At 37.5% G+C, this 20,841-nt stretch overlaps 1 protein-coding gene across 1 annotated transcript in view; it reads right to left on the bottom strand.

Moving 5' to 3' along the window:
- Nucleotides 1-381: 381 nt before the first annotated feature.
- LOC139867957 (uncharacterized) overlaps nt 382-20,841 on the bottom strand; it is a 32,575-nt gene continuing 12,115 nt past the window's right edge. The window contains exons 2-6 of the mRNA XM_071856299.1: nt 11,892-12,014; nt 10,880-11,801; nt 10,263-10,741; nt 9,511-9,761; nt 382-426 (exon numbers count right to left, since the gene is read on the bottom strand). Of these exons, the coding sequence (XP_071712400.1) occupies nt 382-426; nt 9,511-9,761; nt 10,263-10,741; nt 10,880-11,801; nt 11,892-12,014 (1,820 nt within the window). The remainder of the gene's footprint in view (nt 427-9,510; nt 9,762-10,262; nt 10,742-10,879; nt 11,802-11,891; nt 12,015-20,841) is intronic.

The raw sequence follows: 20,841 nt of genomic DNA, 5'->3' as shown, positions 1-20,841 counted from the left end.
AGTCGCATTATCCTAACTCCTACAAGAGGGACGAGGTTCACCCGTCTTGCATTTCTTAATATGCACGTCACCCAACCTTGTTCATACTAAGGATTTTAGCCTATACTTAAACACTTCGAACGAAGAGTTTACCACGATTACCCAAACTTAAAACTTGCAATTCTCTGATTGCTCTAGCTTGTCGAATTTCATCTAATCACTCATGTACATAAGGGTTTCTCCCCGGTACCCTAAGTACAATGTAACCGCAACACCATCGGAGTCGAATACCACGCTAGTAGGTATGAAAGAGGCACCTAACGTTGCATCCCATAGACTCTATTACCAACATTCATCTAGGCCAAACGCTTGATCTCAAGGGTTTCATTCACTCGACGAACCTCATGGCTCATCAACTTCAACACAACAGCAACACGCGCTCCCAACCTAACACCAAAGTCCGTTCTCATGGCTTAGTAGAATCATTTACCCCATCGCTAAGAAATGCTTGGTTGCACCAAGTCCTACGCCCTCGTCCGTAAATACAACGTCATCATAGGGTGTTTCCATTAGGAATGTCACCCATATCAATACTACGTATTACCGGCATGCATTTGAAATGTCCCGTTCTTATTGATTAAAAACGTTCCATATTAATTGATTTCGTTGCGAGGTTTTGACCTCTATATGAGACGTTTTTCAAAGACTGCATTCATTTTAAAACAAACCATAACCTTTATTTCATCAATAAAGGTTTAAAAAGCTTTACGTAGATTATCAAATAATGATAATCTAAAATATCCTGTTTACACACGACCATTACATAATGGTTTACAATACAAATATGTTACAACAAAATAAGTTTCTTGAATGCAGTTTTTACACAATATCATACAAGCATGGACTCCAAATCTCGTCCTTATTTAAGTATGCGATAGCGGAAGCTCTTAATAATCACCTGAGAATAAACATGCTTAAAACGTCAACAAAAATGTTGGTGAGTTATAGGTTTAACCTATATATATCAAATCATAATAATAGATCACAAGATTTCATATTTCAATACACATCCCATACATAGAGATAAAAATCATTCATATGGTGAACACCTGGTAACCGACATTAACAAGATGCATATATAAGAATATCCCCATCATTCCGGGACACCCTTCGGATATGATATAAATTTCGAAGTACTAAAGCATCCGGTACTTTGGATGGGGTTTGTTAGGCCCAATAGATCTATCTTTAGGATTCGCGTCAATTAGGGTGTCTGTTCCCTAATTCTTAGATTACCAGACTTAATAAAAAGGGGCATATTCGATTTCGATAATTCAACCATAGAATGTAGTTTCACGTACTTGTGTCTATTTTGTAAATCATTTATAAAACCTGCATGTATTCTCATCCCAAAAATATTAGATTTTAAAAGTGGGACTATAACTCACTTTCACAGATTTTTACTTCGTCGGGAAGTAAGACTTGGCCACTGGTTGATTCACGAACCTATAACAATATATACATATATATCAAAGTATGTTCAAAATATATTTACAACACTTTTAATATATTTTGATGTTTTAAGTTTATTAAGTCAGCTATCCTCGTTAGTAACCTACAACTAGTTGTCCACAGTTAGATGTACAGAAATAAATCGATAAATATTATCTTGAATCAATCCACGACCCAGTGTATATGTATCTCAGTATTGATCACAACTCAAACTATATATATTTTGGAATCAACCTCAACCCTGTATAGCTAACTCCAACATTCACATATAGAGTGTCTATGGTTGTTCCGAAATATATATAGATGTGTCGACATGATAGGTCGAAACATTATATACGTGTCTATAGTATCTCAAGATTACATAATATACAATACAAGTTGATTAAGTTATGGTTGGAATAGATTTGTTACCAATTTTCACGTAGCTAAAATGAGAAAAATTATCCAATCTTGTTTTACCCATAACTTCTTCATTTTAAATCCGTTTTGAGTGAATCAAATTGCTATGGTTTCATATTGAACTATATTTTATGAATCTAAACAGAAAAAGTATAGGTTTATAGTCGGAAAGATAAGTTACAAGTCGTTTTTGTAAAGGTAGTCATTTCAGTCGAAAGAACGACGTCTAGATGACCATTTTAGAAAACATACTTCCACTTTGAGTTTAACCATAATTTTTGGATATAATTTCATGTTCATAATAAAAATTATTTTCTCAGAATAACAACTTTTAAATCAAAGTTTATCATAGTTTTTAATTAACTAACCCAAAACAGCCCGCGGTGTTACTACGACGGCGTAAATCCGGTTTTACGGTGTTTTTCGTGTCTCCAGGTTTTAAATCATTAAGTTAGCATATAATATAGATATAGAACATGTGTTTAGTTGATTTTAAAAGTCAAGTTAGAAGGATTAACTTTTGTTTGCGAATAAGTTTAGAATTAACTAAACTATGTTCTAGTGATTACAAGTTTAAACCTTCGAATAAGATAGCTTTATATGTATGAATCGAATGATGTTATGAAAATCATTACTACCTTAAGTTCCTTGGATAAACCTACTGGAAAAGAGAAAAATGGATCTAGCTTCAACGGATCCTTGGATGGCTCGAAGTTCTTGAAGCAGAATCATGACACGAAAACAAGTTCAAGTAAGATCATCACTTGAAATAAGATTGTTATAGTTATAGAAATTGAATCAAAGTTTGAATATGATTATTACCTTCTATTAGAATTATAACCTACTGTAAGAAACAAAGATTTCTTGAGGTTGGATGATCACCTTACAAGATTGGAAGTGAGCTAGCAAACTTGAAAGTATTCTTGATTTTATGTAACTAGAACTTGTAGAATATATGAAGAACACTTAGAACTTGAAGATAGAACTTGAGAGAGATCAATTAGATGAAGAAAATTGAAGAATGAAAGTGTTTGTAGGTGTTTTTGGTCGTTGGTGTATGGATTAGATATAAAGGATATGTAATTTTGTTTTCATGTAAATAAGTCATGAATGATTACTCATATTTTTATAATTTTATGAGATATTTCATGCTAGTTGCCAAATGATGGTTCCCACATGTGTTAGGTGACTCACATGGGCTGCTAAGAGCTGATCATTGGAGTGTATATACCAATAGTACATACATCTAAAAGCTGTGTATTGTACGAGTACGAATACGGGTGCATACGAGTAGAATTGTTGATGAAACTGAACGAGGATGTAATTGTAAGCATTTTTGTTAAGTAGAAGTATTTTGATAAGTGTATTGAAGTCTTTCAAAAGTGTATAAATACATATTAAAACACTACATGTATATACATTTTAACTGAGTCGTTAAGTCATCGTTAGTCGTTACATGTAAGTGTTGTTTTGAAACCTTTAGGTTAACGATCTTGTTAAATGTTGTTAACCCAATGTTTATAATGTCAAATGAGATTTTAAATTATTATATTATCATGATATTATCATGTATGAATATCTCTTAATATGATATATATACATTAAATGTCTTTACAACGATAATCGTTACATATATGTCTCGTTTAAAAATCATTAAGTTAGTAGTCTTGTTTTTACATATGTAGTTCATTGTTAATATACTTAATGATATGTTTACTTATCATAATATCATGTTAACTATATATATATATATATCCATATATATGTCATCATATAGTTTTTACAAGTTTTAACGTTCGTGAATCACCGGTCAACTTGGGTGGTCAATTGTCTATATGAAACATATTTCAATTAATCAAGTCTTAACAAGTTTGATTGCTTAACATGTTGGAAACACTTAATCATGTAAATAACAATTTCATTTAATATATATATAAATATGGAAAAGTTCGGGTCACTACAGCATTCGTCCCCAGGGCGCATTTCCACGAGTCAACGATTCAAGCGCTACCCCGGTGCACTATCATCAAAACCACCAACAAACCGAATCTTCACCGAGTTCACTAACCCCGCACACTTGTGAGTACCTTCGAAAAATACGTTCCCTTGAGACTAATTAGATCTCGAAACAAAGTCTAAGTCTCTAATACATACACGAATCCATCAGCACACAGTAAACAATAATAAGGCATATTCGTACCAAAGACGAAAAATACCTGAAACATCATCGTTGGACCCTTGCACTTCATTGATCATCAGGTAGTCACTTTCTAACCTCCTAACCCGATCGACAAATGATTCGGAACACTCCGACTTTCGGTGTTCCTTCTTTTGGTAAATAAAGCACTTAATCGTGCTTAAAGGTACACTGGTATAATCCCGTGCCAAATGACCTCGTCCTCCACACCTAAAGCACGTAGGCCCATAACCTCCCTTACTCCTCTTCTTTACTTTTTCAACACCTTCGGGCGTACTTCTCGCCCTTTTACTAGGAGCACCTCTTGATTCGAACTTTTTCTTACCCAAAGAGTGATCAGCAAATTTTGGAGCACGAGATTCAATCCCCATAGTTGCTCCTTGTCACCGTCACCTTGAGGTTTAGGAAACCTCTTTTCTAACTCTTCCTTCACGACCTTAGGCACTTGGTCTCGGACCATCTCGGTCACTATTCCCTAGAATGACTCTTGGAGAACTTGCTTAACCTTGTCGGCGAAAACCAAGATATAGCGTTCGAACTCCGCCTCAATCCTTAATGTTAACTCATCCTTCCTCTCATGAATAGGCGCGCCCATTCCGGTTCCATCTTCCGTCTTCATTCTAAAGAATGCATATAGATTAAACAACGAAATGAAATGGAACGACATACATATACCACACCGTCCCATCTTGCTTGATACTCGTCGTACATTGCTTGTTTGACACGACTTGAACCCGTAACAATGGTAGCTAATCATTGTTACGCGAGCACGTCGCATTAACTTGCTAGTACAATGTCTATCTCGCTTGATGATTGCTAAAACAACACAAAGCAATTAGTGCAAGGTTAGTTCACATAAACCTAAGCGCTAATCAAATCCCCGGTCTGACCCGTCTCCTACAAGTCCCACATAAAGCGTATACACAATAAGGTCTAAGTCTAGGCACCTATCTCAAGTCGCCTAAATCCCTTAGACCATGCTCTGATACCACTTGTAACAACCCAAACCAATAACCAACCGAATACGCGAAACAATTTTTTTTATATAACAGTGGAGTGCGCTACGCGCACCTCCTCATGGTGCGCGGCGCGCACAGGTCAGTTTTCAGTTCTGTCCGGTTTTGCAATTTTTCAAATAAATATCTCCCACTTCCCGACATATTTAGACGAAACGCTTTTCACAACATGTTATAATAGTTAAAACTCACACGATTCAATAATAAAATAAGTTTTACAAAATGGGGCCCACATCGGCTGTTTTTACGAGTTTCATACAAAACATGAGTTTCGACCACATTAGTTTAATTTCCAAACGACACTATGAGCATGGTGTTTGGGGGTTAAACTACCCGAATCTCGGTCAAACTCCAAAAGCTATCACATCCCAAAAGCGTCCCCTATCAAACAAGTGGAATCTCTAATCCAATCGCACGCCCTTACCCTTGTCAACGCCCGAGCCTATAAAAAGGTAAACAACGAGAGGGTAAGCTAACGCTTAGTGAATACAATAATTATACATATACATATATAACTTACCTACTTGCAAACAATTACAACAAACCGCATACATACGCAACATAATTAGCATACCTTTATAATGTATAACGCTAAAATCCTCGATAACATAAGCTAGTGTACAATATCATATAACGCAAACAATACAATATGTTTCAACACAATACATACGCATTGATGTTCACAACATCCATTAGTATTCAAATCCCAAGGCTAGCCCAACGAATGGTATCGTCAACATCGAACTTAATTCCCATTCGTCCCAATAAATGTGGTATCGTCAACATCGAACTTAAACCCACATATGAGGTATCGTCAACATCGAACTTAAACCCTCATCGAATTTCACTACAATAGCGGTACTTTAAATCCATACATGAGGTATCATCAACATCGAACTTAACCCTCATCAAAACGAACCAACAATACATTCTAGGATATGGTATCGTCAACATCGAACTTTAACCCATACCCCACAAGTAAATAAATCATATACATACATATATAATTATTCCACTCACCTTGGTGCCTTGAACAATGCAATACCAAAATCCGCAATCGTTAATGGAAAGTACCTATTCCATAAATCACACAACAACAATACAATTAGGGTGGATTTACAAACCAATCCAATTTAACACTTAGTGCCATTTCGACCCATTAGCACTTACTTCCAATTTGACCAAGTCAAATCTCGCCCAAAACACCCATAATCGCTCTAACACCCGCGTTTTGGGCCTAGATGAAATGACCATTGTACCCTTGGGTATGGTGTAATTAGTGATTTTAATAATTATATGTTTATAATTATTTGGTTGTTTAGTTGAGACCAGTTTGTGACAAGGGTCACAGAACAGGTTTGTTTGTTGAATTTGGACTCCGTTAGGGCCTTCTAACGATGTACGAAAGATATTAGATAACTGATAAATACCCGTGTGTCATGGGGTATGGGTTTTAAACCCCTTAAGTGTATGTATCTGCTTCTTTCACCCATTTTCTAGACTTTTCCTAATTAAGAACGTACCTAACTCCTTCATCCTCTCAAACCCTAAAGATCAAAGCTTGTTAGTTTGTTAAATTCGAGCTAGTAATATGTTACTTGTGTGTTGGTGATTATCACAAGGTAAGTGCTTCGTCGATTCATGCTTTGATTCTTGTTGAAATTGGGTTTTTTTGTGTTCTTGACTAAAAGTGTGAAATTGGGCTTGGATCTTCATGTTTGATGTTTGTTATGCTTAATTGATGTTAGAAATAGTTGTTATATAGTTTATATGATGTTTTTCAAGTGGTTTTGATGTTAGAACTTGCAAAAATCATGATTTTGGGTCAAAAAACGCGAAAACAGCGTGCTGAAACTGATTTTCAGCACCCACACTTTTGACAGATCAACCGTACGTGTGACCACACTTTTGATGGTCAACCACGCGGTTGAGGAGTCACTCGTACATGTGATGTCTCAGCCACACGTGTGACAGCTGGTCAGATTTTGTGGAAACTTGTTTTGGTCATAACTTTCAAACCGTAGCTCCATTTTTGATGAATCAAGTATCGTTGGAATCGTAATGAAAAATCCTTTCCAATGTTAAACTTTTAAGAAACTGGATCAAAATTTATTTTGGTCATAAAAAGGGGTTTTAGGGTTTATGCCTTGTTTTGCACGCATTTGAGTGTCGTTATGGGTTGAAGTTATGATGTAGACTTATCCTATAGTGATTACATGTTTGTAGGTGTTGATTTAGTGTATGTATTGATGTTTGATGTTGTGATTTTGGGTTGAAACCCATATAAATAGCTGTTGCTACTGTTCTTCATCACTCGCACGAGTGAGCTTTCACTCGTACGGTTGAGGTAGTCAACCGTGTGGTGAACCGTGCGAGTGAGTGGTGATGGGAACTTATGTTTTGATTGTGATGATATGTACGATTGAGATGTGACTCGTACGAGTCACTGGTCACTTGTGTAGTGAACCGTACGGATCAGGTGAGTCATTGTTGGATGTTTGGTCATAGACCAAACGTACGAGTGAGTTGTCAACCGCACGGTTGAGTGTTCTCAAACGTGCGTGTGATGGTGTTACTCGTACGGTTGACAGACCAATTGTAAAGTGATTAAGTGTTAGTTTTAGTATTGGTGTTGTTGTCATGTTGTTGAGTTGTTATCAAGACATGATTACTGACTGTGTTATGTCTATTCTCAGGTGATAAGGACGAAGAGAAGGCTCAGTAAGATTAGAATTCTGAGTGCCTTCTGTTGCTGGTAATCGGTGAGTGGGATTATCTCCGGGTGCAGTATAGAGTAGCAAGTTGTGCTACTATGTTATACTGTTTTAGTTGCTATGCTTAGTAGATTTGTTGTAATAATGATCATTGTAGAGTTGCCATGCTAGTCGTAGGGACAGTTGTTCATAGTGGTAGTTGCTTAACGGTTGTGTGCACAAATTGTAGTTGCCTGTTGGAACCTATTGTTGTTAGGTTCAGCTTAGGGAGGTCAACCTTGTTGTGGTTGGGTCCAGTTGGCTACTGTTTTTTGAGTATAGTGCTGAATGACGCATCACCTGTGTGTGGAATTACTATACTGGGGATTCGGTAGTAAGGACTTTCGGTAGATGCTAGACTGATCAGCTAGTGGTCGTGTGCTCGTACAAGCCACCGAGTCTCTAGTTGGAGCATAGTTGCTAGTTGCTAGTTGATAGTTGCCAGTTGATAGTTGCCAGTTGTTAGTTGCCGGTTGCCTGTTATTGATTGTTGTAGCTGCTGTAGTTGTACAAGTTGGTACTGTATGCTAGATCTGTTAGATGATTCCATTCACTTAGCCTTGTGCTAACCCCCCTCACCTCCTCCCTTGCAGGTTTTGGATGTTAGCGGGTTTCGGGATAGAAGTGGTTGTTTGAAGATATGTTTGACAAGGCGAACTCTGATGTCTTAACTTTTTTAAATATGTAACTAGTTGTTTAACGTAACACCGGTGGTTTTCAATAAGTAACTAGCTAATGATTTGTGATAATCATGTTTGTAATTAACTAAGGGTATTTATGCTAATTAAGACTTCCGCTGTGATTTAAAAAAAAAAATCAGGGTGTTACAATCGCAATCAACTAGTGATTATGTTCTAACACCACATTTTACTCAAAGTATCATCATCAAAACACATTACTTGCATCATTTGACACAAAACCCAATTTTGACCTAATCTCAAGTCAAAACACCAATTTGCAAGTTTACACCTCTAATCACTTATAACCTAACCTATGTTAACTAGTGATTTTAACATCCGAACATGATTATCAACTAATCAAATTCAAAACCCACCAACAATGGTCATCAACACCATTTACTAGCTTATTTACCCATTTATCAACTAGTGGGTTTTACAATTAAATCAAACTCAAACCCTAACTTGAATATCAAACCTAACAATTGAAATTCGGAGTTTGAACTTACCAATACTACCAAAAAGTAGCTAGGAGCGAAATGAATAACTTTAACACTCGAGCTTTTGTTCGATTCAAGCTCCTTCTTCCCCAAATAACCAAATCTCTCACTAGAAATCTCTCTCTCTAGGAATGAAATGAGAGAGTTTGTGGACTTGAAATATGATCCAAAATTGGATCCCAAACCGATAATATGGCCACAAATCTGGCCTCAAGTGAAAAGACCAAAATACCCTTCATTTAACTCAAATTAGAAAAAAAAAGAAATCTGTCGCCAGGTCAAGTGCGCGGCGCGCACACTTGACCGTGCGCAGCGCCCACACAGGTCTGATCAGTTTCCAAGCTTTTCTTTTGCACCACAAGTTCACACACCTTATGTACATCATATATACTCCATGTACAATAAATAATCGGGTCTTACAGGGATCTTCTTGTCGCATAAGACCCCAGTCGCTGCTCTCCACTTCAGCCACCATACCTTAATACGGTGCGAAACGTCTTCGTCAATCCTCCCTGATTTGTGGAGCACCGAGCCTAGGTATCTAAACGAAGTTTGTGGATGCAAGATCTGGTCTCCAATGCAGATGTTCACTCCATCATCTTGTACATCGTCGTTCCTATCAAAAACACACCTAAGATATTCCGTGTTTTGTCTACTAATTTTTAGACCATTACTTTCTAAGGCCACCCTCCATTGCTCTAATCTTCTTTTAAGCTCCTCCTTAGATTCTGAAACAAGCACAATATCATCGGCAAAAATCAAGCACCAAGGGATGCACTATTGTATCCCTCGAGAAAGCTCGTCAAGGATCAAAGCAAAAAGAAAAGGGCTAAGGGCCGATCCCTGGTGAAGACCCACTTCTATTGGGAAAACTTCAGTATTTGCCACAGGCATTCGAACACAGGATTTAGCCCCTTCGTACATATCCCTAATAACATAGATATATCTACTCGGGATACTTCTACCATTAAGGGTCTTCCAAATCAAGTTTCGTGGAACGAAATCATATGCCTTTTCCAAGTCTAAGAAAATCATCTCTAGGTTCTTTTGTTTTTCTCTATACTTCTCCATAAGGCTCCTAATAATATGAATTGCCTCTATCGAAGAGCGCCCATGCATGAAACCAAATTGGTTCTCCGACACATTCATTACGCGTCAAAGTCTAGTCTCAATCACTCTCTCCCAAAGCTTCATAGTATGACTAAGTAATTTTATGCCTATATAGTTACTGCAAATTTGAGCATCCCCTTTATTCTTATAGATGGGGATAGTCTCGCTCAGTCTCCATTCCATAGACATTTTAGAGCTTCGAAACGTCTTGTTGAAAAGGCAAGTCAGCCACCTAATACCATCATCGTCAAGGCACCGCCACGCCTCGATAGGGATCTGGTCTGGTCCCACAGCTTTATTTCTCCCCATCTTACGTAGTGCCAATCTTACTTCCTCTTGATTGATTTCCTCACAATCCCTATTGATCTGGAATTGTTCTATATCTGCGTCTTGCAGATCTTCGTGACGCTCGGGTCTGCCCCCAACGAAGAGAGATGAGAAATACCCTTCCCATCTTTTCCTAATTCCGTGTTCCTTTACTAAAGTTTGACTAGCTTCATTTTTGATAAACTTGATGTTATCAAGATCCCTGCGCCTTCGCTCCCTAGCTTTGGCTATCCTGTATATATCATTTGCTCCCTCTTTGGAGTCAAGCTTCCTATACAGATCTTCATATGCCTTTTCTTTTGCCCAGGCTACAGCCTTCTTAGCTTCTCTTTTTGCTTCTTAATATCTCTCTTCAACCCTAGTTCTGTCCGTCGAAGTCCCTTCCTGGCAAGTGATGAGCTCCCTGAACCTTAGTTGCTTAAGCGCGACTTTGCTTTGAACCTCATCACTAAACCACCATGATTCTCTATCAGTCTTATGTACCCTCGATGTTCCTACTACCACACCTAAGGCTTCCTTGGCTACCTCTCTAATGGTGGACGCCAGACAAATCCACATCTGATCCGCATCATCGTTAGGTGCCATTTCTACTGATGCACCAATTCTTTCTACAACCGATGTTTTAAAAGTCTCCGCCTTCTCTCCGTTTAGCTTTTTCCACATGATCTTAGGGTGGATGGGCCTCACACTCTCGGTAACTCGTCTCTGAAGAGCCAAATCCATGACCAACAATCTGTGCTGGGAGGAGCATGTCAAGTCAGTCAGGACCTTACAGTCTCTACAAGTCCTAAGAGCCCCTTTGCGAAGTAGCAAGTAGTCAATCTGGGTACTATGACCCCCGCTTTGGAAAGTCGCTAACTGAGCATCCGTCTTCTTGAAAAATGAATTTGCAACAACCAAATCGTGTGCAACAGCAAATTCAAGAATAGAGATCCCTTCCTCATTTCTAATTCCGAACCCAAAGCCCCCATGGGCTCTCGCATATCCCTCGACATCCGTTCCTATATGACCATTGAGGTCTCCACCAATAAGTAATCGATGTTCCTGAGGGTACATCCTCACAACCTCGTCTAGCGATTCCCAGAAGTGTCTCTTTTCAGCTTCTCCAAGGCCCGCATGAGGCGCGTAAGCACTAATGACAGTGTAGGTCACCTCCTGGATAACTAACCTAACCGACATAATCCTATCGCTCCGTCGGTCTATATCCACAACATTCTCATTATAGGGTGGTCCTATAATGATTCCTACTCCGTTTCTAGCTACTCTTGATCTCGAGAACCATAACTTGTAGCCATTGGTCTTGACCGCCCCTCGACCCTTCCATCTAGTCTCTTGGACACACAAAATGTCCACTTTACGTTTACGTAAAGTCTCAACAAGTTCATATCATTTTCCGGTCAAAGTACCCACATTCCAACTACCCACTCTAATTCTAACCGACTTCGCTAGCCTATTGCCACTTCTAGGCCCTATAAACCTACCCGCCCCAAAACTAGGAGGACATGACCTCAAGTAACCATGATACTGTCTAGTGTCAATCTTATCTAAAAAACAAAAATAAATAAATACACTATAGATAATACAAAAAAAAATATATAAATATAAAGCCCCGTAAAAAGGATAGGATTAAGCTAAAAAACAAGTAGAAAAAGAAGATACAGACATAAAGTAGCAAGTAGAATCCAAAGGGCGGCTACGGGGTCTAGCCTCGAAGAAGCACGACACAAAGATAAAAATGAAAATAAATAACAGTAACCAAAGCAACTCAAAATATAAGCACAAAAAAGGGACAGACCCGTTACAACAGTAGAAATAAGTATAAGATAATAATAGAAGGAAAAAACTAAAAAAATAAATAAAAAGATATAGAACCAAAAGAAATATGGGTCGTATATATGAGAAACAAATAAAGTAGTAAATAAAGAGCAGGTCACCAGAAAGCAGATAACCCAAAGAGAAAAAGGGTGGGGTACAGTTCTAATAAAAGTTCAATAATAAAGATAATTAATACTCCGTATTAATTAATATATAATAATACACAATAGGTTATAATATAGTTGAAGTAATAATAAAAAAAGGCAGTTGAAACAACAAAACACGGTAAGTTAGATGAAATGTCCCGTTCATATTGATTATAAACGTTCCATATTAATTGATTTCGTCGCGAGGTTTTGACCTCTATATGAGACATTTATAATCAATATGAACGGGACATTTCAGTTCGTATCAGAGCGTTGGTCTTAGAGAGCCAGAAATTTGCATTTGTGTGTCTTATCGAGTTTGTTAGGATACATTAGTGAGTCTGGACTTCGGCCGTTTTTCTTTAAAAACGATTGCTTAACACTTTTGTTGAAAATTATATATTATTAACATGTAAATATTATGTGATATATTAACCTCTTAATGTGTTTGATATTGTGTGATAGATGTCTATCACTAGTACAAATCCCATCGACTCACCTAATAATAATGAAGAGTCGAATATAATTTAGGAAGATTCACAAATTCCCGAAGAGGAACCGGAAGAAGAGGAACCGGAAGAAGAGGAATCAAAAGAGGAGGAATCGGAAGAAGAAGAAGAGGTTCCGGAAGAAGAAATATTGATACCTATAGTAAATCGATTAAATAAAAGAAAATCCTCAACCAACGGACCAAAGTTAATAATGGTCAATAGTGTTTCCACCGAGGAAGCAAAATATTGGGAAGATTATCAATTTTCCGATGAATCGGAGCCCGATGAGGATTCCGATGATGTTATAGAAATTACCTCGACCCAATTTAATAAAGCGAAAGAAAATAATAAGGGAAAAGGTATAAAAATAGAGAAACCCGATTCCAACCCCGATGAACTTTATATGTATCGGCAACATTCGTATTTCCTAAAATGTAACAATGACCCGGGAACCTCTAAACCACCAGGTTTTTCTAAACTATTGTGGAAAACGACAGCTCGTATTAGGGGAGCATCATATATCCCTAGGAAATTAGCAAAACGAACCAAGTCCGAAGAAGAAGAAACGAGTGAGTCTGATTAAAGAGTTGTAATCATGTTGTGTAATATATGTAATATAGTGTGCTTGTACTTTTATGTTCTATGTAAAAATTGCTTGTATTGTTTGTTAATTATCTTTTACGAATCTAATCCTTGTCAATTTTACAGTATAAAAACAAAATGGACGTTAAGGGTAGACAACCGAATATTTTAAAAGACCTACCAGAGGATATGATTGAGGAAATCTTGTCTAAAGTCGGTCAGAATTCATCAGCATATTTAGTTATGGCAAAATTAACTTGTCAAACATTTGAAAAACTTTCCAGAAATGCCTTAGTTTATAAAAGACTTTCCTTTGATAGGTGGGGTATATCACATTGGGGAGACCGTAAGTTACGCCGTGTTTTCTTTAAAGTGTTAAATGCGAGGAACCCAAATGCAATTTTACGCTACGGGTTAAGAACCAATTTTGACTCAACATATCCCAACATAGGATTTCGTGAGTTAGAAAGAGCTTCTAACATGCAACATAAAGAAGCATGTTATGCTTACGGGTTAATAATGTTCGCTTCTCATCAAATTGAGAAAAAGAACATTGGGTTGCAACTTTTAAATAAAACATTCCCACAAGTGATGGACTCTGTAGTTGAGATGAGAAACAAGGTTTTTAGATTATTACGGGGCTGTTGGACATTACAAAACCCTCGTCCTTTTGACGACATTACAACATGCTGTCTTGTCAACGGTCACAACGATTATGTTTCACAAGACCAAGGATGGGAAGTAGTCATAGTAAAACCAGAATGCATGACTTGTTTCTGGACGTATGAATTACATGTCTTTATTGCCTTTGTTGAACGACTTGCGTATTAACTAGAATTGTCTTCGCAAATGTTTTGTATCAGAGTTTTTATGTGCTATATTTCATGCTATATGTAAAATAGCGGTATTGTAAGTTTGCAAAATATTGAATAAAAGTTTGAATGTGAAATATTATTATAATCAATTTTCATATAGAATTGTAGTAGTTGAATTGTATGTTAGCTACTAAGTATGAACTTAACAGGTAGGTATTACCCGAATTAAAACTTATAAAACGCTAATATGAAGAAAAAGCTTTTATAAATGAGTTCATATTATGCTACGGAATACTATTGACTACTCTTAATATTCTATATGATTAACTTAATTCTTTTGGCTATTTTTGAAGGAAATGGCACCGACTACTCGTCAGAACTTGAACATGAGTGAGGAGGACTTCCGTGTTTTCCTTGCAGCAAATATAGCCACAGTACAGGCTGCAATGCAAAACAACAATAACTCAGGGTCTAGCAGTGGATTTAACTCCACAGGAAACCGTGTAGGATGCTCCTACAAGGCTTTCACTGCCTGTAAACCTCTGGAATTCGATGGAACTGAAGGACCAGTCAGACTGAAACGATGGACCAAAAAGGTCGAATCTGTGTTTGCTATAAGCAAATGTGCTGAGGAAGATAAGGTAAAGTATGCCACGCATACCTTCACAGGTACTGCGTTAACATGGTGGAATACCTATCTCGAACAAGTGGGACAAGATGCTGCTTACGCACTACCGTGGTCAGCATTCAAACACTTAATGAATGAGCAATACCGTCCCAGAAACGAGGTCAATAAGCTCAAGGTAGAGCTTAGAGGGTTACGAACACAAGGGTTTGATATTACCACGTACGAACGACGATTCACAGAGTTGTGCCTATTGTGTCCGGGAGCGTTCGAAGATGAAGAAGAGAAAATCGACGCATTTGTAAAAGGGTTACCGGAAAGGATCCAAGAGGATATAAGTTCACACGAGCCCGCCTCCATACAAAAGTCAAGTCAAATGACTCATAAACTTATAAATCAAATTGAGGAAAGGATTAAAGAACAGGCGGCCGAAGAAGCCAATACGAAACAAGTTAAGAGGAAATGGGAAGAAACCAGTGACAAGGGTCACAATTTCAATAATCAACCCAACAATCATAACTACAATCGCACCAATTTTCGCAACAACAAACGCAACAACAACAACCACCCCAGCAACAACTGCAACAACCGTTTCAACAACAATAACAACCGCAGCAACAACAATCCCAACAATAACAACAAGAGGCAGAAATTCTACCAGAGATGTGAAGGATACCATCCAACTGGGCTCTGTACAGCTATGTGTACTAAGTGTAATAGAAAGGGCCATGGTGCGACAAAGTGCGAAATCTACGGATCAATGGCTAAGGGAACAAATAATGCCGGAACAAGTTATGCAGACATTACCTGTTTCGGATGCGGAAAGAAGGACCATTACAAAAATATGTGTCCAAATCAGGGGGATAATAATGAGCAAGGCCGAGGAAGAGTCTTCGACATTAATGTGGTTGAAGCGCAGGAAGACCCGGAGCTTGTTTCGGGTACGTTTCTTATTAACAATACATCTGCTTATGTTTTATTTGATTCGGGTGCGGATAGAAGCTATATGAGTAAGGATTTCTGTGCTAAATTAAGTTGTCCATTGACGCCTTTAGATAATAAGTTTATACTAGAATTAGCAAACGGTAAATTAATTGCAGCAGATAATATATGTCGGAATCGAGAAATTAAACTGGTTAGCGAAACATTTAAGATTGATTTGATACCAGTAGAGTTAGGGAGTTTTGATGTGATAATCGGCATGGACTGGTTGAAAGAGGTGAAAGCAGAGATCGTATGTTACAAAAATGCAATTTGCATTGTACGAGAAGAAGGAAAACCCTTAATGGTGTACGGAGAAAAGAGCAACGCGAAGCTAAATCTTATTAGTAATTTGAAGGCGCAAAAGTTAATAAGAAAGGGTTTTTATGCTGTTCTAGCACACGTCGAGAAAGTACAAACTGAAGAAAAGAGCATCAATGATGTTCCCGTCGCAAAAGAATTTCCCGATGTATTTTCGAAAGAATTACCAGGATTACCTCCACACCGATCCGTTGAATTTCAAATAGATCTTGTACCAGGAGCTGCACCAATAGCTCGTGCTCTATACGGACTCGCACCCAGTGAAATGAAGGAACTACAAAGCCAATTACAAGAACTTCTAGAGCTTGGTTTCATACGACCAAGTACATCACCATGGGGAGCTCCTGTTTTGTTTGTCAAAAAGAAGGATGGTACATTCAGGTTGTGTATCGACTACCAAGAGTTGAACAAACTTACCATCAAGAACCGTTACCCACTACCGAGAATCGACGACTTATTCGATCAATTACAAGGCTCGTCAGTTTATTCGAAGATTGATTTACGTTCTGGGTATCATCAAATGCGGGTGAAGGAGGACGATATTCCGAAGACTGCTTTCAGAATGCGTTACGGTCATTACGAGTTTATGGTGATGCCGTTTGGATTGACTAACGCACCAGCTGTATTCATGGACCTCATGAACCGTGTGTGTGGGCCATATCTCGACAAGTTTGTCATTGTTTTCATTGATGACATACTTATCTACTCAAAGAATGATCAAGAGCACGAAGAACATTTGAGAAAAGTGCTAGAGTTGTTGAGGAAAGAAAAACTGTACGCTAAGTTTTCAAAGTGTGCATTTTGGTTGGAAGAAGTTCAATTCCTCGGTCACATAGTGACCAAAGAAGGTATTCAGGTGGATCCGGCAAAGATTGAGACAGTTGAAAAGTCAAAAACCCCTAAAACTCCGAAGCATATACGTCAATTTTTAGGACTGGCTGGTTACTACAGAAGATTCATCCAAGATTTTTCCAAAATAGCAAAACCCTTGACTGCATTAGCGCATAAAGGGAAGAAATTTGAATGGAAGGATGAACAAGAAAAAGCGTTTCGTTGTTAAAGAAAAAGTTAACTACGGCACCTATATTGTCATTGCCTGAAGGAAATGATGATTTTGTGATATATTGTGACGCCTCAAAGCAAGGCCTCGGTTGTGTATTAATGCAACGAACGAAGGTAATTGCTTATGCGTCTAGACAATTGAAGATTTACGAGCAAAATTATACGACACACGATTTGGAATTAGGCGCTGTTGTTTTTGCATTAAAGACTTGGAGGCACTACTTATATGGGGTCAAAAGTATTATATTTACCGACCACAAAAGTCTTCAACATATATTTAATCAGAAACAACTGAACATGAGGCAGCGCAGGTGGATTGAATTGTTGAATGATTACGACTTTGAGATTCGTTACCACCCGGGGAAGGCGAATGTGGTAGCCGATGCTTTGAGTAGAAAGGATAGAGAACCCATTCGAGTAAAAGCTATGAATATAATGATTCACAATAACCTTAATACTCAAATAAAGGAGGCGCAACAAGGAGTTTTAAAAGAGGAAAATTTAAAGGATGAAATACCCAAAGGATCGGAGAAGCATCTTAATATTCGGGAAGACCGAACCCGGTATAGGGCTGAAAGAATTTGGGTACCAAAATTTGGAGATATGAGAGAAATGGTACTTAGAGAAGCTCATAAAACCAGATACTCAATACATCTTGGAACGGGGAAGATGTACAAAGATCTCAAGAAACATTTTTGGTGGCCAGGTATGAAAGCTGATGTTGCTAAATACGTAGGGGAATGTTTGACTTGTTCTAAGGTCAAAGCTGAGCATCAGAAACCATCAGGTCTACTTCAACAACCCGAAATCCCGGAATGGAAATGGGAAAACATTACCATGGATTTCATCACTAAATTGCCAAGGACTGCAAGTGGTTTTGATACTATTTGGGTAATAGTTGATCATCTCACCAAATCAGCACACTTCCTGCCAATAAGAAAAGATGACAAGATGGAGAAGTTAGCACGACTGTATTTGAAGAAAGTCGTCTCCAGACATGGAATACCAATCTCTATTATCTCTGATAGAGATGGCAGATTTGTTTCAAGGTTTTGGCAGACATTACAACAAGCATTGGGAACTCGTCTAGACATGAGTACTGCCTATCATCCACAAACCGATGGGCAGAGCGAAAGGATGATACAGACTCTTGAAGACATGCTACGAACATGTGTTATTGATTTTGGAAACGGTTGGGATCGACATCTACCATTAGCAGAATTTTCCTACAACGACAGTTACCACTCGAGTATCGAAATGGCACCGTTCGAAGCACTTTATGGTAGAAAGTGCAGATCTCCAATTTGTTGGAATGAATTGGGGGATAGATAGATTACGGGTCCGGAGATAATCCAATAAACTACAGAGAAAATCATCCAAATTCAACAACGGTTGAAAACCGCTCAGAGTCGACAAAAGAGCTACGCGGACCTTAAAAGGAAAGATATATAATTTGAAATTGGAGAGATGGTCATGCTTAAGGTTTCGCCTTGGAAAGGCGTTGTTCAATTTGGTAAAAGGGGGAAACTAAATCCAAGATACATTGGACCATTCAAGATTTTAGATCGTGTCGGACCAGTAGCCTACTGACTTGAATTACCTCAACAACTCACCAATGCACATAATACCTTTCACGTCTCGAATCTGAAGAAGTGCTTAGCTAAAGAAGATCTCACTATTCCTTTAGACGAAATTAAAATCAATGAAAAACTACAATTCATTGAAGAACCCGTCGAGATAATGGATCGTGAGGTTAAAAGGCTCAAGCAAAACAAGATACCAATTGTTAAGGTTCGATGGAATGCTCGTAGAGGACCCGAGTTCACCTGGGAACGAGAAGATCAGATGAAGAAGAAATACCCGCATTTATTTCCAGAAGATACGTCAACACCTCCAACTGCTTAAAATTTCAGGACGAAATTTATTTAACGGGTAGGTACTGTAGTGACCCGAACTTTTCCATGTTTATATATATTAAATGAAATTGATATTTATATGATTAAGTGTTTCCAACATGTTAAGCAATAAAACTTGTTAAGACTTGACTAATTGAAATAGGTTTTATATAGACAATTGACCACCCAAGTTGACCGGTGATTCACGAACGTTAAAACTTGTAAAAACTATATGATGTCATATATATATGGATATATATATATATAGTTAACATGGTATAATGATAAGTTAACATATCATTAAGTATAATAACAATGAACTACATATGTAAAAACAAGACTACTAACTTAATGATTTCGAAACGAGACATATATGTAACGATTATCGTTGTAACGGCATTTAATTGTATATATATCATATTAAGATATATTAATATATCATAATATCATGATAATGTAATAATTTAACATATCATTTGATATAATAAACAATGGGTTAACAACACTTAACAGGATCGTTAACCTAAAGGCTTCAAAACAACATTTACATGTAACAACTAACGATGACTTAACGACACAGTTAAAATGTATATACATGTAGTGTTTTAATGTGTATTTATACACTTTTGAAAGACTTCAAGACACTTATCAAAATACTTCTACTTAACAAAAATTCTTACAATTACATCCTAATTCAGTTTCATCAACAATTCTACTCGTATGCACCCGTATTCGTACTCGTACAATACACAGCTTTTAGATGTATGTACTATTGGTATATATACTCCAATGATCAGCTCTTAGCAGCCCATGTGAGTCACCTAACACATGTGGGAACCATCATTTGGCAACTAGCATGAAATATCTCATAAAATTACAAAAATATTAGTAATCATTCATGACTTATTTACATGTAAACAAAATTACACATCCTTTATATCTAATCCATATACCAACGACCAAAATGTAACGTCCTCCTAATAGGGTCTGGAAGGAACGTCACTAATATCAAAACATACCAACATATTATAAATAACGAGAACAATACTAAATGATGAATTTAACTTTAATGAGTACGCAGCGGAAAATGAAATGTCGTTACAATGACAGGAATAACAATAACGTAAATGTTCACATGCAGAAGTAATAAATGCGATATCTCTTGACCCTATGTCCAAGTAGCATCACATAAGTAGTAAGTATAAGAGCTTGAATCAAACAGCACCTGAGACAAAACATGCTAAAGTGTCAACCAAAAAGGTTGAGTGAAGTTCATAGGTTTAACAAAAAGTTTGACCGTTGTTTTAGACCACAAGATTTAATTTGTAAAGTTGATCTCCTGCAGGATTAAAAAGTTATGCCAATGCGTGATATTTAGACTAAACGTTCAAGTTTGTCCCATGACAAGTTGTGCCTGTCCTTGTCGGTTTAATTTCATTATCAAGTAATACAAAGACTTAGTCAAATGTATCGAGGACGTTACTCCCGATAGGCCTACCCCCAATAATTAAGCATGCAGCAGCAATTAAAAATATCACTGTAGGGACTTAGTCGGACATAGCCGGGTATAGCATAGTTTAACAGTTTGGTACTTGTGTCTAAATTGTAAAAAGTAAAAACAGCATGTGTCTCACCCCA

This window comes from Rutidosis leptorrhynchoides, chromosome 9, assembly GCF_046630445.1.
Source record: "Rutidosis leptorrhynchoides isolate AG116_Rl617_1_P2 chromosome 9, CSIRO_AGI_Rlap_v1, whole genome shotgun sequence".
NCBI classification, from domain to species: domain Eukaryota; kingdom Viridiplantae; phylum Streptophyta; class Magnoliopsida; order Asterales; family Asteraceae; genus Rutidosis; species Rutidosis leptorrhynchoides.
This window is presented reverse-complemented; position numbering and strand designations above follow the sequence as displayed.